Source organism: Ranitomeya imitator, chromosome 4 (assembly GCF_032444005.1).
Source record: "Ranitomeya imitator isolate aRanImi1 chromosome 4, aRanImi1.pri, whole genome shotgun sequence".
Taxonomy (NCBI): Eukaryota; Metazoa; Chordata; class Amphibia; order Anura; family Dendrobatidae; genus Ranitomeya; species Ranitomeya imitator.
The window spans coordinates 323016239-323040743 of record NC_091285.1 but is presented as its reverse complement, the minus strand read 5'-3'; the positions used below and the strand labels follow the sequence as shown (position 1 = coordinate 323040743).

Here is a 24505-nt window from a genome sequence, read left to right as displayed (position 1 = left end):
GCTTTGGGGTTGTGTTGCAGCCAATGGCACAGGGAACATTTCACAGGTAGAGGGAAGAATGGATTCAATGAAATTTCAACAAATTCTTGATGCAAACATAACACTATCTGTAAAAAAAAGCTGAAGTTGAAAAGAGGATGGCTTCTACAAGTGGATAATGATCCTAAACACACGTCAAAATCCACAATAGACTAGCTCAAAAGGTGCAACCTGAAGGTTTTACAATGTCCCTCACAGTTCCCTGATCTGAACATCATTGAAAATCTGTGATTAGACCTCAAAATAGCAGTGCATGTAATAGGACCCAGGAATCTCCCAGAACTGGAATAATTTTTCAAGGAAGAATGGATTAAAATGTCTAAAACAAGAACTGAAAGTATGCTACTAATCATGCCGGGTGACAAATCTTTTGCATTGACCCATTTTCCTTGTTGTAATTTTTAAAATGTAAAAGATGAATATATACAGTATTTATATATATATATATATATATTCATCTTTTACATTTTTTAAACTTACAACAAGGAAAATATGGGTCAATGCAAAAGTTTTGACACCGTGCATGATTACTAGATAGTAGTATATAGGGGTGCCAAAACTTTTACATGCCAGTTTTTGTGAACTTTGTTAGATTCCCTTTATACATTTTTTTTATAGTGGAGTTCTTCAAATTCCCAAATCTTCACTCTTAAACCTAATAAATACTTATCAAAGCGGATGCTTGAACGCTGTCGTAGACAGAGAATTATTGCACATCCTTCATATTGCCACTGTAGTTCTGCTCAGAGTAATAACTTTTCAACGGAAATATTATTATTTTTATTGCATATTCCTAAAAAGTTGTAAGCCAAACAAATAAAGCGTTTTAGTGCAAATCACAAGGCTCGTGACCATTTTGAACATAGTTTATTCTACAATACACAAAAGTAAATATGTAAAAAAAAAAAGTTATTTACATAAGTTTTTTTTCAGTCGGTTAAAATGTTGGAGATGTATGTTTCATCTTGAAGAGTGCAGGTTGCTAGGTCACGGATATATTTCATAAATTGCGTATAACTTGGGAAAGCTTTTTATTTTTTTCTAGAATGGGCTTTTATCGGAGTACATTTGGAATATCCACCTGCAAAACAAAGAGATTGTTACTAGACATCCAGGCAGTGGTATTTCTCTACAAAAAAATGTTATTTTCTTAAAAATAAAGCTTATCTAATCAAAGTGTATGTGTTCTGTATGCAAGCTGTATGTGTTCACTATTTTGTTAGACACAGTGACCCCAAGCTAATGGAAAAGGTGTTAGCCTCTGTTCACACTAGCCTTATGGCTTCAGTTTCTGCAATTGATACCAGTGAATGCTGATGGATCCTCTTGACTTTAATGGGGTCTACCAGTTTGCTGATATTACTGGCCTTGTTGACCTCATAAGTCTGTTGTTTTAACTCTTTCTTTTCCAGATTGCTGACCGCAATAAGCTTAGAGTGAACAGAGTTAAACGATTAAATCACATTTTCAAACATTTTTCTGCAAAAGTAGACTCTAAGATTGTTTTGCTTGCTATTATGCCAAGGCTTCTCAGTCCTTTAGATCTATCCTCAATGGATACGACTTCAGAGTTCATTACAAACTGTGGGCACATACAGTTCTCTTCATTCAACCTTATTTGTATGAAATAATGATGGATCCCTTTAAATAGAACGGACACTATTCTCCTGAGTGATAATACATGGATTGGAATTATTTAGTATGTATGTTACAGGCAGGGTCTGACTGGCCCACCGGAGAACCGGAGGATTCTCTGGTGGGCCCAGGCACTGACACCTGCTGGCATACAGGGCCAGCAGCTGCCTAGGTCCCCAGCTGCTCCAGGGGCCCCCAGCCAGTGGCGTGTTGCTAATAGCGGCACACCACACAGCTGTTGTGGGAGCCCCCGGTGCCAGCGGAGCAGCAGCAGGTGATAGGAGGCTGGAGTCAGCTGCTGCCGCTAAAGCCTTTCCCCACTGCTAAAATGAAATGAATATTCACTCTTCCCTGTGGAGAGGGGTGAATATTCATTTCACTTTAATAGTGGCAGCAGCCGGCTAACACTGCCAGCTATCAGGGCCAGCAGATCAGGGCCCCCGATCCTCCAGGGGCCCCCAGCCCACACAGCCTCTATGGAACCGTAAGTCATAGATGCCGTTATAGTTGAAAGCAATAATGGTGGAGAGAGCGTTAGATGACGCTTCCTCTCCCATCATTCCCCTCTGCCTCTGACACAACAGGTGCGTGATGATGACGTCACTTCATCGCGCATCTGCTGTGTGTCTGGCAGACGGCAGTGAGTGCAGCTGCTGACACCAAAGCCGGAATCAGCCTGGGAGAAAGGAGGAGAGGTGAGTATTGTATTTGTTTTTTAATATATATATATATATATATATATATATATATATATATATATATATATATAGATAGATATATGTCAGTGAGTCCTGGTTGCATTATACCCAATGAGGGGGGCAGCATTATACTCAATGAGGGGGGTGCATTATACCCTATGAGGGGGTGCATTATACTCTATGAAGGGGATGCATTATACCCTATGAGGGGCAGCATTATACCCTATGGGGGTGCCTTATACCCTATGAGGGGGGCAACATTATAGCATATGAGGGGGGTACATTATACCTTATGAGTGGGGCAGTATTATATCCTATGAGGGGGGCAGCGTTATACCCTATGAGGGAGCAGCATTATACTATGTGGGGGCTACATTATATTCTGTTGGGGGCTGCATTATGCTATATGAAGGGGGCTACATTATACCCTATGAGGGGGCTACATTATATTCTATGGGGGGGGCTACATTATATTATATGAGAGGGCTACATTATATTCTATGAGGGGGCTACATTATCTTCTATGAGGGAGCTACTTTATACTCTAAGAGTGGGCTACTCCAACTCCTGCTACATAATTAAGACATGTACTATCTTATATTATACCCGGATATTAGTACTATATCAGGCTGGCTGCATTATACCCTATGAGGGGACTACATTATAGTCTATATAACTGTATTATATTCTATGAGGAGGCTACTTTATTTTCTATGAGGGGGCTACATTATATTCTATGGAGGGGCTGCATTGTACTACTTGAGGGGGCTACCTTATATTCTATGAGGGGGCTACATTATATTCTATGGAGGGTGCTGCATTATACTCTATGAGGGGGCTATATTATATTCTATGAGGGGGCTACATTATGTTCTATGAGGGGTCTACTTTATATTCTAAGAGGGGGATACCCCAGATCCTGCTACATAATTAAGATGTGTACTACCTTATACCGGATATTAGCACGTCTTATCGCACAATTGGTGGTCTTGTATTTATTTCTATGTAGCTACATAGTGGGGCCCAAGAATTATTTTCTCTGGTGGGCCCGAGGTTCTCCAGTTTGATGCTGATTACAGGCTAAAAAATGTGACACAGATGCAGAGCCTGTGGCTTAGTGTTTAAGTAGTCGCAGGCTTAGCTAAAATTGGAAGATTTTAGTGCTTAACATTCTTAACAAAACCACAGAATGGTTATGACAATGTGGAGGTTTTATTCTTTTACAAAATGTGTACTTTGGTTTGGACAATAAAATATTATAAATCTTGCTGATAAAATCCCTTCCCCTTTCAGATCATAAGGTTCATGCACACATCCATGTTAGAGACTTTTATTGTATCCCCTCTATGTTTTTAAGATCGTTTTCTTTAACTAATGTGAGTTGTAGTAATGCAGCAAAGTTATTTTTACAAGTTAACATGTAATTTTTGGAATCTATTAGGCCTATTGCCCATAGGAAATCACAGGGTGTATATAGCACTGACCAATGGCTGACTTATTGTGGTTATGTTCAATTCATGACTTTGCACTACAGAGCTGTAATACTGCCATTAATCACTTCCAAAATTTTCATGCATCGGTACTTTGTTTTTGCTAAGGTGATCACTGCAATTGGCAAATGTCTCTGACTAATTACAGCGAATAGTATAGTTCAGAAAAAGGGGCATTTACATTGCTGATCGGTTGGTGTGTGGCTCTGTCTATGGCAGGACCAATCATAATGGGCCTCATTAATGACACAGTAGTAGTCACAACGGTTGTAATGACTGTGCTCATAGTCACTCTGTGCAGACCGCCTACGCGCAGCCTATATGTCAATAGTAAAATATTTAAAAACTATTTAAGATCAGTGTGTCCATGTCCATATTCACCATCAGTGTGTCCGTTTTTACCATCAGTGTGTCATTAGTGTGTCCATTTCTACCATCAGTGTGCCCATTTTTACCATCAGTGTGTCCGTTTTTACCATCAGTGTCCATTTTTACCATCATTTGTGTCTGTTTTTACCATCAGTGTGTTTGATTTTTATCAGTGTGTCCGTTTTTACCATCAGTTGTGTCCGTTTTTAACCATCAGTTGTGTCCGTTTTTACCAGTGTGCCCATTTTTACCATCAGTGTGTCCGTTTTTACCATCATTGTGTCCGTTTTTACCATCAGTTGTGTCTGTTTTTACCATCAGTGTGTCATTAGTGTGTCCTTTTTTGCCATCAGTGTGTCTGTTTTTACCATCAGTGTGTCTGTTTTTACCATCAGTGTGTCTGTTTTTACCATCAGTTGTGTCTGTTTTTACCATCAGTGTGTCTGGTTTTACCATCAGTGTGTCTGGTTTTACCATCAGTGTGTCATTATTGTATCCATTTTTACCATCCGTGTGTCCGTTTTTACCATCAGTTGTGTCTATTTTTACCATCAGTGTGTCCGTTTTTACCATCAGTGTGTCTGTTTTTACCATCAGTTGTGTCTGTTTTTACCATCAGTGTGTCTGGTTTTACCATCAGTGTGTCTGGTTTCACCATCAGTGTGTCTGGTTTTACCATCAGTGTGTCTGGTTTTACCATCAGTGTGTCTGGTTTTACCATCAGTGTGTCATTATTGTATCCATTTTTACCATCCGTGTGTCTGTTTTTACCATCAGTGTGTCTGTTTTTACCATCAGTGTGTCTGTTTTTACCATCAGTTGTGTCTGTTTTTACCATCAGTTGTGTCTGTTTTTACCATCAGTGTGTCTGGTTTTACCATCAGTGTGTCTGGTTTTACCATCAGTGTGTCATTATTGTATCAATTTTTACCATCCGTGTGTCCGTTTTTACCATCAGTTGTGTCTGTTTTTACCATCAGTGTGTCCGTTTTTACCATCAGTGTGTCTGTTTTTACCATCAGTTGTGTCTGTTTTTACTATCAGTGTGTCTGGTTTTACCATCAGTGTGTCTGGTTTCACCATCAGTGTGTCATTAGTGTGTCCTTTTTTACCATCAGTGTGTCTGTTTTTACCATAAGTTGTGTCTGTTTTTACAATCAGTGTGTGTGGTTTTACCATCAGTTGTGTCTGTTTTTACCATCAGTGTTTCCGTTTTTACCATCAGTGTGTCTGTTTTCACCATCAGTTGTGTCTGTTTTTACCATCAGTGTGTCTGGTTTTACCATCAGTGTGTCATTAGTATGTCCTTTTTTGCCATCAGTGTGTCCATTTTTACCATCAGTGTGTCCGTTTTTACCATCAGTTGTGTCTGTTTTTACCATCAGTGTGTCATCCATGTCCATTTTTACCATCAGTGTGTCATTAGTGTGTCCTTTTTTGTCATCAGTGTGTCCTTTTTTACCATCAGTGTGTCTGTTTTTACCATCAGTGTGTCATTAGTGTGTCCATTTTTACCATCCGTGTGTCTGTTTTTACCATCAGTTGTGTCTGTTTTTACCATCAGTGTGTCTGGTTTTACCATCAGTATGTCATTAGTGTGTCCTTTTTTGCCATCAGTGTGTTCATTTTTACCATCAGTGTGTCTGTTTTTACCATCAGTTGTGTCTGTTTTTACCATCAGTGTGTCATTAGTGTGTCCTTTTTTACCATCCGTGTGTCCGTTTTTATCATCAGTTGTGTCTGTTTTTACCATCAGTGTGTCTCGTTTTACCATCAGCGTGTCATTAGTTTTGTCCATTTTTACCATCCGTGTGTCCGTTTTTACCATCAGTGTTTCTGTTTTTACCATCAGTGTGTCATTAGTGTGTCCATTTTTACCATCCGTGTGTCCGTTTTTACCATCAGTGTGTCTGTTTTTACCATCAGTGTGTCATTAGTGTGTCCATTTTTACCATCAGTGTGTCTGTTTTTACCATCAGTGTGTCATCCATGTCCATTTTTACCATCAGGGCTTATTTTTTACTATCAGTGAGTCATCAGTGTGTCTGTTTTTACCATCAATGTCATCAATGCCCATTTTTACCATCTGTGTGTCATTAGTGTGACCATTTTTACCATCAGTGTGTCCGTTTTTACCATCAGTGTGTTATCAGTGTGTCTGTTTTCACCTTCATTGTGTCAGTATTTACCATCATTGTCTTCCATGTCCATTTTTACCATCAGTGTGTCCATTTTTATCATCAGTGTGTCCGTTTTTACCTTCAGTGTGTCTGTTTTTACCATCAGTGTGTCATCCATGTCTATTTTTACCTTCAGTGTGTTATCAGTGTGTTCGTTTTTACCTTCATTGTGTCAGTATTTACCATCATTGTCATCCATGTCCGTTTTTACCTTCATTGTGTCAGTATTTACCATCATTGTCATCCATGTCCATTTTTACCATCAGTGTGTTCATGTTTACCATCATTGTGTCCGTTTTTACCATCAGTGTGTCCGATTTTACCATCAGTGTGCCATCAGTATGTCCATTTTTACCATCAGTGTGTCCGTTTTTACCATCCGTGTGTCATCAGTGTTTTTCACGGATGGATACTTAAATGGCAAAGCTTCTTCTCAACTTTGCGATGTTAAACACAGACAGCGCACTGAGAGTACATGGATGCCATCCGTGTGCTATACGTGTTTTTACGGACCCATAGACTTGTATTGTCCCTTTTCATTCATGCTGTGAGAGGAAAACTAGATGTCTCTGTGAGTTTTGCACTGACACACAGTTTGTTAAAAACAATGACATGTGAATAACACTATAGATTACAACTGGTGCATGCTATATCCATAAAAAAAAAAACAGATACAACATGTATGTGCAACACAGATGTCTGCATGAGGCCTTATGCTCATTTTTTGGTGCAGAGAATTTTTTCCTGTCAGTTTTATTTTTTACTTCGCACCACCTCTATGTCTGCATCCTGCAGCTTCATAGTGCCGATTAGTGATGTACATCACAAAACAGCATCCGTGCTCGATTTTTGGTCAGGAATTGTATTCTTCGGTCAGCTTGGATTTTTGCATTTGTGCCATTTCTCTGTCTTTGTCCTAATCACTTATTAGTGACACACATCTTTGATTGCCATCTCTGTTATCTTTGTTCCAGAATTTATTTAATTTTTCTTTGCATTTTGTCCCCACCAACTAATTGTTTGTAACTTGCAGCTGCTGTAATCTGATTAGAATTTAAAGAAACATTCCCATGAAAATATTTATCCTCTTAATATATTGCTGCCATCATATTATATAGCACTGTGTACTTACAATTGCTCATTTTGCCTTTCTACCCATTTAATTATTCTCTTTTCATTGCGCTATGTAGAAATATGAAGTCTTTTTTTCCCTGCATGAGTCTTCCCCCTCTTTAACTCCAGACCCAGCTGCTCCTCCCCCTATCAGGGACTTTTGCAGTGACATATGACTCATACAGGGAAAATCTACCTCTTGTTTCTACATAGGGCTAAGAAGAATTCAGCTAGTCAGTTTTCAATCACATGATATCATAGAACTAATGGAAAAGAAAAGAATTAGCTGGGTAGAAAGGCAAAATGAGCAATTGTAAGTACACAGTATTATGTAATATGATAACTGCAATGTATTAATAGAATAAAATTTTTGAAAGGAGAGCTTCTCTAACAACATACATCAGAGTCCATGTTAAAATTTTGTTCCAGGATTTTTTTTTTCAAATAGTGTAAAAAAAATACATATATAATTTAGATTAACAAATATGATTAGATATAGAGACAACATAATCTAGTAAAAATTTACTGTAATAATTGGCGTATACCACAGTGTGTTTACTAATACATAGAATTACAATACAACATAGTTGATTTTAAGAAATCTTATGGATTAATATAGCATCGTTTTATTGAAGAAGTGAGCAACGGCTTTCTACTTGGATTTATACTACAGTTTTTCTATTATAATAATATGTAGAAATAAAGCTAGCATCAGTTAGTTGCAGGCATTAAGTATTACTTTCCTGATATTCGCATAGTATATTTTATATTTTATTACATTTTTAGATTCTCTTATTATTTTTTCTATTTATATTTTTTTAATTTCTATAATCTGTCCTTTTTATTCTTCCATTTTTCAGTTATTCTATTCTTTTATTTTTCTACTTTTCTTTTTTTCTCTTTTCTTATATTCTAATCTAATCAAGTATATATCAAACACACCCTAGAATAAAGTTTGGTTACACAAGAAAAAAAAAACCTCAAAATAAGTTTGGTTACATGAAAAACACTACAGACACACACAACACGCCCATGAAAAATAAAATGGCTCAATCAATCCAAAGGCTGTATTCAGCGGAGGATTCATACTCTTTTCTTGCCTTCAACACAGATTGAGGGACGGCATTTCCCATTACTCTATTTTTTCCTCTTAAGGCCCCTTCACATTAAGCGACGCTGCAGCGATACCGACAACGATCCGGATCGCTGCAGCGTCGCTGTTTGGTCGCTGGAGAGCTGTCACACAGACCGCTCTCCAGCGACCAACGATGCCAGTAACCAGGGTAAACATCGGGTAACTAAGCGCAGGGCCGCGCTTAGTAACCCGATGTTTACCCTGGTTACCATCCTAAAAGTAAAAAAAAACAAACACTAGATACTTACCTACCGCTGTCTGTCCTCCAGCGCTGCGCTCTGCTTCTCTGCTCTCCTCCTGTACTGGCTGGGAGCCGGAAAGCACAGCGGTGACGTCACCGCTCTGCTTTCCGGCTCACAGCCAGTACAGGAGGAGTGCAGAGCACAGCGCTGGAGGACAGACAGCGGTAGGTAAGTATCTAGTGTTTGTTTTTTTTTACTTTTAGCATGGTAACCAGGGTAAACATCGGGTTACTAAGCGCGGCCCTGCGCTTAGTTACCCGATGTTTACCCTGGTTACCAGTGAAGACATCGCTGGATCGGTGTCACACACGCCGATCCAGCGATGTCTCCAGGGAGTCCAGCGACGAAATAAAGTTCTGGACTTTATTCAGTGACCAACGATCTCCCAGCAGGGGCCTGATCGTTGGTCGCTGTCACACATAACGATTTCATTAACGATATCGTTGCTACGTCACAAATAGCAACGATATCGTTAACAATATCGTTATGTGTGAAGGTACCTTTACTCCTTTAGTGAAATTAATTCCCCAAGATGCCCCAGAACTCCAGTTGAGACAACGCCCAAGGACAGTGATCACATATGGACCACCTCTTGTTCCCTCCGAAGGCTATGAGCCTCCGATTTCTGATTGTGTGGCTAGCCCTGGAATCCAGTTTGAAAATGCAGAAATTGACTATTTCAAAGTCTTTTTCTCCAAGGATTTTATAAATTTATATGTACACCATTTTTTCCCAAAACCCCACTTCATCATTTGCGAACTTCACATCCATAGGTGAATGAAAAAATGATGCTAATGAAAAATATAGACATTCGGCAATACTGGAGTGTCTATATTTTATACAGTTCTCCAGTTTTCCACATAGCTATGACCTGTACACGGTGTAAGGCCATTTTGAGTTTTAGCATAATAAAGATAATGCACAGTGCCCGCCCAGAAACGACTCCCAACTTTAACTGCCTATTCAATATTAGGTCAATCAATGATCACTTCAACAACAAATCTAAGTTTACAAATGCCAAAAGTCAAAAGGACAACTGCATACATGAATTCCTAATCCGCATCAAGGGGAGGCTTAAAGGGGTTTTCCCATGAACAATGTAAATTCTAATCAACATTTTAATTAGTAGATCTTGGCATAATAAGAATTACCACAATTGGATGTATCTAAATAATATGTTCCTATGCTGAGATAATCTTATAAATATGCCCCTACTGTGTGCTGTGTAATGGCTGTGTCTGACCATACAGGGACATGATCTGATTATACCACAGCTCCTGGGCAGGAGAGGAAGGAAAAGAGTATACAGACAGGACAGCATGGGACCACAGCTGATTCTTTCCTTGAGGTAAAACACTGCTTAAAAACATGCAGGGAAATGTTTTACCTCACAAAAAGAATCAGCTCTGATCTCATGCTAATTCTCAGACTATAATGTCTGTATACTCTTTTAGCATTCCAAATTTATAACCATATAAAGCGACATATGTGAGAGTGAGATTTGATAGGAAAGGAAAGTTAAAAGTGGCTTCGGGCAGAAGGGGTTAAAAATATTTTCCATGAAAAGAAAGCTACAACTTGTAGCAGTCTTCAGATTACAGCCAGCTTGTCTTAGTTTTTGAATGATACTCAAACTCAATTAGAATAAATCCCTTTCTATATACTGGTAATATGAGTGTTGATTTATATGCTTGCCTTTTTGGCCAAATATAACCATGACTTTAAATGTATTAAGATTATTAATTTGTGTGATCTCGCAGCATGCTATGTAAACGCTTCATTTTCTGAAACATATATGTGCATGTGATCATACATACCTTCCTAAGCTGTCTCATACTGCTGCCTCGTATAGCTTCCATAAGATCATCATGTGCAGATCTTTGGGGCGTAGATGGTCTAGAACTTTCTTCACCTTTCTTGTCTGAAATTGATCTTAATGAATTTTTAATTTCCTTTAAAATATTATTTTGTTCTTTTTTGCTTTTTTTACCCTTTGTCTTACTGTGTCCATTTTGAATTTTTTTGGCTGATCTTTCATGTTGCTTAATAACTTCAGCTATATTTCTAGTCGGAATCTTTTTTTCTTGAATTATTGGAAGTAGTGGAGGAGCAGGGGGTGGGGGTGGTGGCGGTGGTGGTGGAGGCGGTGGTGGTGGTGCAGATATAGTGACAGTAGATTGAACTTTTCTATTGACTTTTGGAGATGACCATGGGGAGCTTTTAGGAGAAGGGTATGGCGAGGACCCTGGAGTTCCTAACTGCAAAGTCTTGGTCCTTAGGTTAGATGCAGGATCATAACCGGATTCCTTTTGTTCTTGTATTCTTTTCTGTCTCTGTTTGTCCATATTTCGAGTAAGGATGCCTGTCATAGACATGCGAGGCCCTGGCAGCTCAAAATGATAACCCAGCTTGACAATACTTGTATTGTCTCTTAGCAACTTTCCTATTTCCATTTCTACTTGACTTCCCATAATGTGTCTTTGATTGTGAAATCGCAGTTCTGTTAGCACATTGTTTGCATACTGAAGAGCTCTGATGATGGCTAATATTCCCTTCCCTGTTATAAAATTGGATTCAATATTTAGGGATGTGATATTCCTATTAACCCTCAGCATATTAGCAATCGCTATTGCCACATTGTCATCAGCATGAGTGTTGGCTAAACTAAATATTTTAACATTAGTGTTGTTTTTCAGAGCTTCTGCAAATGCTACCAATGTGTCTGCTTTTGCATTTTCCATGTTATTTAGGTTGATTTCGAAAGTCTCAGGATCATTGATTTTGATGCTTTCTAGAGCTTCTTCAATGACAGTTGGGTTTGAGAGCCCAAGACTTGAAAATGTCTTATTGTTCACTGTTTCATCAGCTTGTCTGTTATATTTGCTGTGATTTGCACTGATGCCATTACATGTTGGTTTCTCAATAGCAACTCCATTGCACTTTATTTCTGGTATCTGAATAGGAATTTTTATAGCTTGGCAATCATTTTCCACACATGCAGCCTCTTCTTTTATGTCTTCCTTTTCACTATCCTCCTTTCCACTTTCTTCTCCCTGCTCCTCTTCTTCAGTCACTGCTTCCTCTTCTTCAGTCACGGCTTCCTCTTCTTCTTCTTCCTCTTCTTCTGTATAAACCTCCTCAGAAATCTCACTGTTACTTCCTGTAAAGTCATCTTCTTCACTTTCCTCATCTTCTTCCTCCTTGTAATTCTGAAGGAAAAAGTGTGTCAAGTTACATAATTAAATGCTTCCTTTGTGTTGTCAGTTTAACACTGTACAGTGTAGACCTTCTGTTATGCTAGCTTTATGAAGTACCGGTACCGTCATAGTAGGGCAAAACCAGGAATGTAACTTACAGAGAAAAACTATTATTGCAAGCTTGACACATGTTCTGTGTTTTGGAGACACTTCTGGTTTTGCCTTAGGGTATGTGTCCACGGGCCGGATTACATCCGGATAAGCTGCAGATTGAACACAGATGTTACAGCATAGTGGAGGGGATTTTATGAAATCCTGTCTCCACTATGCGTGTGAACACGCATCCAGTGTCCCTGCATTTACAGACATGCGGCTTGTCTTTTTAGAACGCAGAATGTCTGTTTACCTTGCGGCAACGCTCCGTCGCCGCAAGGTAAATAACAGGGTCCTATGTATAGGGTGCGGTGATTCCGGATGTGTGCAATGAACAGATCCGGAATCACCGCACGTACTGATGGGGGCAGCGCTTTGGGCGGAGCGGGTTTTCCGCTCTGTCCAAAGCACCGACAATCCGGACAGTGGACACGCACCCTTACAAATACTGATGAAATACAGATCAAAATACTTATGTGTGAATAAGGCCTAAGGCTGCACTCACACTAGCAGTATTTGGTCAGTATTTTACATCAGTATTTGTAAGCCAAAACCAGGAGTGGAACAATCAGAGGAAAAGTATAATAGGAACATATGCACCACTTCTGTATTTATCACCCACTCCTGGTTTTGGCTACAAATACTGATGTAAAATACTGACCAAATACTGCTAGTGTGACGGCAGCCTAAGAGAGGGCAAACTGTTCATAGATGTGCATGACTCTCATAAAATACCCTCTTCTGTCATTTAAAAAAATTAATAAAATGCAAACATTTTTCTAAATTCTCATCGGAGGCTACATCTGACAAAAAGGGCTATACATTTAAATACTTTTATAGTAATTTTGGAAGAAATAAGGCTGACAAATTATAGAAACAATTTGAAGTGACATTTTGAAAAAAAAAATAATTGTAAAAAGGGATTAACACAGAAATGTAGCAGAACATCAATATACGCTACAAGAAACACTGACAAACAAGCCTTAGTTTACTACTTCCTATAAAAACTAAGCTTTTAGAGACTCCACTAAGAGCTAAAAAAGAAAGCGGTTTTCAACGACACCATACATTTGATGACAAATAAGGCCAACTGTCATCCAACACATTGTCATTCTACTGAGGTAGAACCAGAAGTGAGATTATACGGAGGCTATATATAGAAGCCAAATAATAGCCCCCGATAACTACCATGTTTGGAAAACAATCAAATACCAGACACAAGTGGAGGGCTTTGACTAATCAGGCGGGAATCCAAGAGACAACTGGAAGCTTTTTATCGGAGCCTTGTGCTTCCTCTCTCTGTCCCTATATTGTATTACATTATTTTTAAAAATTATGTTTTACATACAATTACTAGTGATTTGCATCTACTTACAGTATTTATGTTGGCAACTACAACTGTAATAACAAGACTTTATATAATTGAAAAAATGTTTACTCATCTTCAGCCATTTTTATTAAATTTTTTAAAATATATCAATATACTTTATCAAATATATATAAAATCTATGTACCGTAAATGTTATATATAAATGAAAACATATGTAAATGAATGATAGATACAATATATATGTATATATTCTTAATATTTTCTCAGATCAAAAGTTATTAAACAAAATGCCATAGAGGTTTCAACTAATATTATAATAGTATGTGATCAAATATATTGACATTTGCAGAATGAAACATTGAGGGTATGTGCACACGTTCAGGTTTTTTTGCGTTTTTTTTTCCGCGATAAAAATGCATTAAAAACCCAAACATATGCATCCTATCATTTAGAATGCATTCTGCAATTTTTGTGCACATGATGCGTTTTTTTTCCGCGAAAAAAACGCATCGCGGTAAAAAAAAGCAGCATGTTCATTAATTTTGAGGATTTTTCACGTTTTTTCCGCTATTCTATGCATTGGGAAAAACGCAAAAAAGGCATAAAAAACGCATGCGGATTTCTGGCAGAAATGTCCGTTTTTTGTCAGGAAATTTCTGCAAGAAATCCTGACGTGTGCACATACCCCGATTGTTCCTTTTTACCCTTATCTAAGTTTAGATGTAAACAGTATAGTAACCTACCTCCGAGCTTGCACCAATTTCTCTTTCCATTAATTTTTGGGTTTCTTTCTCCCAGTATGCCATTAGTGCTTCTCTGCTGAAGTTAACAGTTGGAGATTTTTCTGTTAAACTTTTTTGCCTCATTCCAACCGGAAGATTGCGGTCTGGTTCAATGTCCTCCAATTCTCTTTCCAGCTCTTGGAGCTCCTCTGGTGACAGGGAAGCAAGTAGCTCATCTTCATCAATATCTTCATACTTGCTGATCTCTCTCCTGTATCCAAAGGCAGACATGGTCCCCTTGGGTGCGACAGAGAAGGCTAGAACCAGCCAATACAGGCAGCTAAAAAGTATCAAAAGGGAAGATCAAAATAACAGAGCTGTCTGCCCTGTCCTTTGTGAGCACGAACTGAGAAAATAGATGGGATGAGCCTGCCTTTAAAGAAATGCTCAATGGGTGTTCCCTTATAACAAATGGGATGAAGACATATTCTATTTAAGCCTCAAACGTCAGCTGGATAGAGGGACAGTGACATAGTGACATCACATGTGAATTACAGCCTGGGACTGCGGACACACTATATGGTTCCTTATAAAGGGAACACTGATAACCTTACACTTCCTGCCAGTTGTCAAAAATCAAATATATAATCCTGTACTGTAAGGAATGTGGCCATTTTCTTTATAAGCTGACATTTTAAGAAGCTTTTAAACATTCTGATAAGTTATCAGCATCCTCACTGTAATGAATACTATAGAGCTGTCTGCCTTCATCTGAAAATGGATATCACTATGATTCTAATGCCAATATGAAAGGGGAAAGTGGACTTTAACTTGCGCTGTGGGATTGCCAAAAACAAGGATCCAAAGACCAGAGATTAATAAAAGTAATTTACTGTCAACGTTTTTAAACGTCAAACCTTCTTCAGGACAACCACATGTAAAAAGAACAGTGAACGTACGCGCAGTTAAGTAAGAAACAGTAAGGTTGCACCATTATGGTGCAACCTTACTGTTTTTTACCTACCGGTATATGCTTTCTTTGGTTGGCGCCTGTTCACACTAGCTTAGATGTGCCGGTCCCTTTTCTCTATTTGTATTACGTGCAGTTAAACACATGAAAAAATTCAAATAAAGGCGCCAAAGAAAAGGGGGGAACAGTCATGTGCGACGTACGTCAGTTATTTACATTCATTTTATTATGTGAAATAAAAACAAAATACTGTAATTGTCCTTCTGTCTGATGTTTTCAGTAATTATTATAAACTAAATAAAAGGAAAAAAAAGAGAAAGAATAAATTGTGTTTGAGTGTTTTGTATAAAATTGGATTTGAACTCATGTACTGGTGATGTGTGGCTGAAGAGAAGAAATACACTAGTGATTAGCATACCCAAAATAATTGCCAAAATTGTGTTAATGACAAAGAAAACCCATACAAAATCATAGAATAATTTAAAATCAAAGATCAAAACGGGGCAAATGCTGGCACACAATAAACAGTCATGCAGAGTAAAATAACTCATACATATATAAGGATGATTGCCCAACCGGCTATAAATACAAAATATGAAACTCTAACAACCACCCAAAGTAAAAAATAAGACCTACCCATGTGTAGGAACTGAGTAGTTCTTACTAGGGTTGAGCGACCTTGACCTTTTTAGAGTCGAGCCGTGTTTCGCGAAACCCGACTATCTTAGAAGTCGAGTCGAGTGGAATCGGCCGATTATCGCGAAAAGTCGGGTATCGCCCGAAACACGAAACCCAATGCAAGTCAATGGGGGAGCATAGTTGGCAGTGAGTGGAGGCCAGGAAAACACCTACACTGCCCATTTTAATGGCAAAAACATCCATTCTTGTTAAAGAAGCTTGTCAATCGTAATTTACCTTATAATAATTGGAAGGCATTTGAAATTGGGGGTCATTTGGCTAAAGTTGTGGGGGGTAGGGCTGGTTCAAGTAATTAGTGGGCCCAGTAAATCTGGACCACGTCACGGCAGTGGAGCAGGGAGAGGTAAGTATTTCAACTTTGCAAGTGCTGTGATCCTGAGCAAGCAGGGGGGGCCCACTCGTTGGCATTGGCACTGGCACAGGGCCCCTCAAAGTACAGCGGTGTGTTTGCATGGCGGGGGCGCCTCCCACCGGCAGCAACACTTTTGCGTACTATGAGAGGCCCTGTGCCAGTGACGTCGCCAACTAGTATTCCTCCCCCTACCTGATGAAGGAACCTGCACTTTCATCTGCACCTTCCTCTTTGTCCCCGTGTAAGGTGGTATGGTATGCGGGAAGAGGAACCTGACTTTCAGCAGGATCACAATCTTGCTGTGTAGCGTGCACGGGGAATTTTGCGTTATGGGTCAATGCACCAGCAGACTCATCTATCACTGGCTGGGCAATGGGCAGGATGAGGAGGAAACACAGATATAGGCCCAAAGAATAAAGTTGGCTAAATGCAGTTCAAAATTGGTAACACAGGACTAACCAGGGGGCATTGCAGTGGAGGACAACTGGAATGAGAGGCTGACACAGAGAGTAGGCCCAAATCAGTAAGTAGTCGAAATGCAGTTCAAAATTGCCAACCGTAGTAAACAGGCGGCACAGCTTTATTCAGTGGAGGAGAACAGCAAGGAGTGGCAGACACCGATAGTAGGCCCCAACCCAACTAGTAGGCCAAATGCAGTCTAACATTAACAACTACTTAACGAGAGCCTGAAAATGGAATTTCAGGACAGGAAACCAGGAGAACAGCAAGGAGTGGCAGACACCGATAGTAGGCCCCAAACCAACTAGTACGCCAAATGCAGTTGTTCCGTTTAACCACAATTTAATGAGAGCCTGAAGATAGAAGTTCAGGAAAGGCAACCTGGAGAACACCTTGGAGTGTAACACACCATCTCGCTACACCCCATACCCAATTTGTAGGCCTAATGCAGCGTAGTTTCCAACAACTACTAAACGAGAGCCGGAAGATCGAAGCTCAGGAAAGGCAACCTGGAGAACACCTTGGAGTGGAACACACCATCTCTCTACACCCCATACCCAATTTGTAGGCCTAATGCAGTGTAGTTTCCAACAACTACTAAACGAGAGCATGAAGATCGAAGCATTGGCGAGGAAACCTGGGGAACACCTTGGAGTGGAACACACCATCTCTCTACACCCCATACCCAATTTGTAGGCCTAATGCAGCGTAGTTTCCAACAACTACTAAACGAGAGCCGGAAGATCGAAGCTCAGGAAAGGCAACCTGGAGAACACCTTGGAGTGGAACACACCATCTCTCTACACCCCATACCCAATTTGTAGGCCTAATGCAGTGTAGTTTCCAAGAACTACTAAACGAGAGCCAGAAGATCGAAGCTCAGGAAAGGCAACCTGGAGAACACCTTGGAGTGGAACACACCATCTTTCTACACCCCATACCCAATTTGTAGGCCTAATGCAGTGTAGTTTCCAAGAACTACTAAACGAGAGCCGGAAGATCGAAGCTCAGGAAAGGCAACCTGGAGAACACCTTGGAGTGGAACACACCATCTCTCTACACCCCATACCCAATTTGTAGGCCTAATGCAGTGTAGTTTCCAACAACTACTAAACGAGAGCATGAAGATCGAAGCATTGGCGAGGAAACCTGGGGAACACCTTGGAGTGGAACACACCATCTCTCTACACCCCATACCCAATTTGTAGGCCTAATGCAGCGTAGTTTCCAACAACTACTAAACGAGAGCCGGAAGATCGAAGCTCAGGAAAGGCAACCTGGAGAACACCTTGGAGTGGAACACACCATCTCTCTACACCCCATACCCAATTTGTAGGCCTAATGCAGTGTAGTTTCCAAGAACTACTAAACGAGAGCCAGAAGATCGAAGCTCAGGAAAGGCAACCTGGAGAACACCTTGGAGTGGAACACACCATCTCTCTACACCCCATACCCAATTTGTAGGCCTAATGCAGTGTAGTTTCCAAGAACTACTAAACGAGAGCCGGAAGATCGAAGCTCAGGAAAGGCAACCTGGAGAACACCTTGGAGTGCAACACACCATCTCTCTACACCCCATACCCAATTTGTAGGCCTAATGCAGTGTAGTTTCCAACAACTACTAAACGAGAGCATGAAGATCGAAGCATTGGCGAGGAAACCTGGGGAACACCTTGGAGTGGAACACACCATCTCTCTACACCCCATACCCAATTTGTAGGCCTAATGCAGCGTAGTTTCCAACAACTACTAAACGAGAGCCGGAAGATCGAAGCTCAGGAAAGGCAACCTGGAGAACACCTTGGAGTGGAACACACCATCTCTCTACACCCCATACCCAATTTGAAGGCCTAATGCAGTGTAGTTTCCAACAACTACTAAACGAGAGCCGGAAGATCGAAGCTCAGGAAAGGCAACCTGGAGAACACCTTGGAGTGGAACACACCATCTCTCTACACCCCATACCCAATTTGTAGGCCTAATGCAGTGTAGTTTCCAAGAACTACTAAACGAGAGCCGGAAGATCGAAGCTCAGGAAAGGCAACCTGGAGAACACCTTGGAGTGGAACACACCATCTCTCTACACCCCATACCCAATTTGTAGGCCTAATGCAGTGTAGTTTCCAAGAACTACTAAACGAGAGCCGGAAGATCGGAGCTTAGGAAAGGTAACCTGGAGAACACCTTGGAGTGGAACACACCATCTCTCTACACCCCATACCCAATTTGTAGGCCTAATGCAGCGTAGTTTCCAACAACTACTAAACGAGAGCCGGAAGATCGAAGCTCAGGAAAGGCAACCTGGAGAACACCTTGGAGTGGAACACACCATCTCTCTACACCCCATACCCAATTTGTAGGCCTAATGCAGTGTAGTTTCCAAGAACTACTAAACGAGAGCCGGAAGATCGAAGCTCAGGAAAGGCAACCTGGAGAACACCTTGGAGTGGAACACACCATCTCTCTACACCCCATACCCAATTTGTAGGCCTAATGCAGTGTAGTTTCCAAGAACTACTAAACGAGAGCCGGAAGATCGAAGCTCAGGAAAGGCAACCTGGAGAACACCTTGGAGTGGAACACACCATCTCTCTACACCCCATACCCAATTTGTAGGCCTAATGCAGTGTAGTTTCCAACAACTACTAAACGAGAGCCGGAAGATGGGAGCTCAGGAAAGGTAACCTGGAGAACACCTTGGAGTGGAACACACCATCTCTCTACACCCCATACCCAATTTGTAGGCCTAATGCAGCGTAGTTTCCAACAACTACTAAACGAGAGCCGGAAGATCGAAGCTCAGGAAAGGCAACCTGGAGAACACCTTGGAGTGGAACACACCATCTCTCTACACCCCATACCCAATTTGTAGGCCTAATGCAGTGTAGTTTCCAAGAACTACTAAACGAGAGCCAGAAGATCGAAGCTCAGGAAAGGCAACCTGGAGAACACCTTGGAGTGGAACACACCATCTCTCTACACCCCATACCCAATTTGTAGGCCTAATGCAGTGTAGTTTCCAAGAACTACTAAACGAGAGCCGGAAGATCGAAGCTCAGGAAAGGCAACCTGGAGAACACCTTGGAGTGCAACACACCATCTCTCTACACCCCATACCCAATTTGTAGGCCTAATGCAGTGTAGTTTCCAACAACTACTAAACGAGAGCATGAAGATCGAAGCATTGGCGAGGAAACCTGGGGAACACCTTGGAGTGGAACACACCATCTCTCTACACCCCATACCCAATTTGTAGGCCTAATGCAGCGTAGTTTCCAACAACTACTAAACGAGAGCCGGAAGATCGAAGCTCAGGAAAGGCAACCTGGAGAACACCTTGGAGTGGAACACACCATCTCTCTACACCCCATACCCAATTTGAAGGCCTAATGCAGTGTAGTTTCCAACAACTACTAAACGAGAGCCGGAAGATCGAAGCTCAGGAAAGGCAACCTGGAGAACACCTTGGAGTGGAACACACCATCTCTCTACACCCCATACCCAATTTGTAGGCCTAATGCAGTGTAGTTTCCAAGAACTACTAAACGAGAGCCGGAAGATCGAAGCTCAGGAAAGGCAACCTGGAGAACACCTTGGAGTGGAACACACCATCTCTCTACACCCCATACCCAATTTGTAGGCCTAATGCAGTGTAGTTTCCAAGAACTACTAAACGAGAGCCGGAAGATCGGAGCTTAGGAAAGGTAACCTGGAGAACACCTTGGAGTGGAACACACCATCTCTCTACACCCCATACCCAATTTGTAGGCCTAATGCAGCGTAGTTTCCAACAACTACTAAACGAGAGCCGGAAGATCGAAGCTCAGGAAAGGCAACCTGGAGAACACCTTGGAGTGGAACACACCATCTCTCTACACCCCATACCCAATTTGTAGGCCTAATGCAGTGTAGTTTCCAAGAACTACTAAACGAGAGCCGGAAGATCGAAGCTCAGGAAAGGCAACCTGGAGAACACCTTGGAGTGGAACACACCATCTCTCTACACCCCATACCCAATTTGTAGGCCTAATGCAGTGTAGTTTCCAAGAACTACTAAACGAGAGCCGGAAGATCGAAGCTCAGGAAAGGCAACCTGGAGAACACCTTGGAGTGGAACACACCATCTCTCTACACCCCATACCCAATTTGTAGGCCTAATGCAGTGTAGTTTCCAACAACTACTAAACGAGAGCCGGAAGATGGGAGCTCAGGAAAGGTAACCTGGAGAACACCTTGGAGTGGAACACACCATCTCTCTACACCCCATACCCAATTTGTAGGCCTAATGCAGCGTAGTTTCCAACAACTACTAAACGAGAGCCGGAAGATCGAAGCTCAGGAAAGGCAACCTGGAGAACACCTTGGAGTGGAACACACCATCTCTCTACACCCCATACCCAATTTGTAGGCCTAATGCAGTGTAGTTTCCAAGAACTACTAAACGAGAGCCGGAAGATCGAAGCTCAGGAAAGGCAACCTGGAGAACACCTTGGAGTGGAACACACCATCTCTCTACACCCCATACCCAATTTGTAGGCCTAATGCAGTGTAGTTTCCAAGAACTACTAAACGAGAGCCGGAAGATCGAAGCTCAGGAAAGGCAACCTGGAGAACACCTTGGAGTGGAACACACCATCTCTCTACACCCCATACCCAATTTGTAGGCCTAATGCAGTGTAGTTTCCAACAACTACTAAACGAGAGCATGAAGATCGAAGCATTGGCGAGGAAACCTGGGGAACACCTTGGAGTGGAACACACCATCTCTCTACACCCCATACCCAATTTGTAGGCCTAATGCAGCATAGTTTCCAACAACTATTAAACGAGAGCCGGAAGATCGAAGCTCAGGAAAGGCAACCTGGAGAACACCTTGGAGTGGAACACACCATCTCTCTACACCCCATACCCAATTTGTAGGCCTAATGCAGTGTAGTTTCCAAGAACTACTAAACGAGAGCCGGAAGATCGGAGCTCAGGAAAGGTAACCTGGAGAACACCTTGGAGTGGAACACACCATCTCTCTACACCCCATACCCAATTTGTAGGCCTAATGCAGCGTAGTTTCCAACAACTACTAAACGAGAGCTGGAAGATTGGAGCTCAGGAAAGGTAACCTGGAGAACACCTTGGAGTGGAACACACCATCTCTCTACACCCCATACCCAATTTGTAGGCCTAATGCAGCGTAGTTTCCAACAACTACTAAACGAGGGCCGGAAGATCGAAGCTCAGGAAAGGCAACCTGGAGAACACCTTGGAGTGGAACACACCATCTCTCTACACCCCATACCCAATTTGTAGGCCTAATGCAGTGTAGTTTCCAAGAACTACTAAACGAGAGCCGGAAGATCGAAGCTCAGGAAAGGCAACCTGGAGAACACCTTGGAGTGGAACACACCATCTCTCTACACCCCATACCCAATTTGTAGGCCTAATGCAGTGTAGTTTCCAACAACTACTAAACGAGAGCCGGAAGATCGAAGCTCAGGAAAGGCAACCTGGAGAACACCTTGGAGTGGAACACACCATCTCTCTACACCCCATACCCAATTTGTAGGCCTAATGCAGTGTAGTTTCCAAGAACTACTAAACGAGAGCCGGAAGATCGAAGCTCAGGAAAGGCAACCTGGAGAACACCTTGGAGTGGAACACACCATCTCTCTACACCCCATACCCAATTTGTAGGCCTAATGCAGTGTAGTTTCCAAGAACTACTAAACGAGAGCCGGAAGATCGGAGCTCAGGAAAGGTAACCTGGAGAACACCTTGGAGTGGAACACACCATCTCTCTACACCCCATACCCAATTTGTAGGCCTAATGCAGTGTAGTTTCCAACAACTACTAAACGAGAGCATTAAGATCGAAGCAATGGCGAGGAAACCTGGGGCACACCTTGGGGAGGCAGACACCGTTAGTAGGCCCTACCAAAGTTGTACCCCCAATGCAGTTTTAAAATTCCTAGAGGCTGAAATCAAGACTATTGACGCTCAGCTTTTTTCAAAGGAACACAGCTGAATTGAGTGGCGCAGACAGACACAGGTAGTAGGACTTAACCCAAAAATGTGGCTCACTGCAGCTTAAAAAAGTTACAGGGGTACACAAGCAGCAGTGCTCTGGGCAGTGGAGGACAATTTCAATAGTTGACCGCAGACAGACTTTGTACGCCTACTATTAAAAAAAGGATGCTCTATGCAATTAAAAATAGGTTCCAGGGGTCCACGGGCAGCAGTGGTGTGGTCAGTGGACGAGTATTGGAAGGAGGGACCGCAGACAGGCGTAGTAGGCCTAACATAACAAAATTAGGCTGTAGACACTGTAAAATTGGTTCCAGGGGTACACGGGCAGCAGTGGTGTGGTCAGCGGAGGAAAATTGGAATTAGGGACTGCAGACAGACTTTGTAGGCTGTCCCCTGTGGACCATGCATCCAACACGTTAACCCAGTGCGCCGTAATGGACACGTAACTTTTTGTGGACATGCCTACTGGTCCATGCGTCTCTTGTCAGGTGCACCTTTCTACTGTTTGATTGCCTGAGTGCTATGACAATGCAGACTTTTTCATGCCGGTGGAGGGCTGGGATGGCTTTTCTCGCAAAAGAAATGTCGACTGGGTAGCTTGAACCGTTGCACAGCGTAGTTCATCTGGGCTTTCTAAATATAAAACAAAGAAAAAAAGGAGGCTACATGCACTTTCAGCTGGGTTCCAGGGGTACACGGCCAGCATTGGTCTGGTCAGTGGAGAACTATTGGAAGGAGTGACCGCAAACAGGCATCGAAGGCCTAACATAATAACACATTGCTGTTGGCAATTTTAAATTGGTTCCAGGGGAACACGGGCAGCAGTGGCCTGGTCAGTGTAGTAGTAGTAGAAAGAATGGACCGCAGACAGGCATCGAAGGCCTAAAATAAAAAAATTGGGCTGGCTGTAGGCAATTTTAAATTGGTTCCAGGGGTATACGGGCAGCAGTGGTGTGGTCAGTGGAGGCCTAGTGGAAGGAGTGACCGCAGACAGGCATCGAAGGCCTAACAATAATAACACATTGCTGTTGGCAATTTTAAATTGGTTCCAGGGGAACACGGGCAGCAGTGGCCTGGTCAGTGTAGTAGTAATAGAAAGAACGGACCGCAGACAGGCATCGAAGGCCTAAAATAATAACACATGGCTGTAGGCAATTTTAAATTGGTTCCAGGGGTACACGGGCAGCAGTGGTGTGGTCAGTGGAGGCCTAGTGGAAGGAGTGACCGCAGACAGGCATCGAAGGCCTAAAATAATAACACATGGCTGTAGGCAATTTTAAATTGGTTCCAGGGGTACACGGGCAGCAGTGGCCTGGTCAGTGTAGTAGTAGTAGAAAGAACGGACCGCAGACAGGCATCGAAGGCCTAAAATAAAAAAATTCGGCTGGCTGTAGGCAATTTTAAATTGGTTCCAGGGGTACACGGGCAGCAGTGGTGTGGTCAGTGGAGGCATATTGTAAGGAGTGACCGCAGACAGGCATCGAAGGCCTAAAATAATAACACATGGCTGTAGGCAATTTTAAATTGGTTCCAGGGGTACACGGGCAGCAGTGGTGTGGTCAGTGGAGGCCTAGTGGAAGGAGTGACCGCAGACAGGCATCGAAGGCCTAAAATAAAAAAATTGGGCTGGTTGTAGGCAATTTTAAATTGGTTCCAGGGGTACACGGGCAGCAGTGGTGTGGTCAGTGGAGGCCTAGTGGA

At 41.9% G+C, this 24505-nt stretch overlaps 1 protein-coding gene across 1 annotated transcript; it reads right to left on the bottom strand.

Annotated features, from left to right (window-relative positions):
* Positions 1-889: 889 nt before the first annotated feature.
* LMOD2 (leiomodin 2) lies at positions 890-14711 on the bottom strand. The gene is made up of 3 exons (XM_069764905.1): positions 14325-14711; positions 10719-12110; positions 890-1120 (listed from the first exon to the last, which is right to left on the bottom strand). The coding sequence occupies exons 1-3, from the start codon at positions 14592-14594 to the stop codon at positions 1094-1096; spliced, it is 1689 nt and encodes a 562-aa protein (XP_069621006.1). The 5' UTR covers positions 14595-14711; the 3' UTR covers positions 890-1093.
* Between the last annotated feature and the right edge of the window lie 9794 nt (positions 14712-24505).

Bases quoted from the DNA above. Each gene is read 5' to 3' on its own strand.
- LMOD2 (XM_069764905.1), bottom strand. From the start codon at position 14,594: ATGTCTGCCTTTGGATACAGGAGAGAGATCAGCAAGTATGAAGATATT. The intron at 12,111-14,324 runs GTAGGTTACTAT...TTTTTCCTTCAG, and splicing joins AAATTGGTGCAAGCTCGGAG to AATTACAAGGAGGAAGAAGA. The intron at 1,121-10,718 runs GTATGTATGATC...TTTGTTTTGCAG, and splicing joins GTATGAGACAGCTTAGGAAG to GTGGATATTCCAAATGTACT.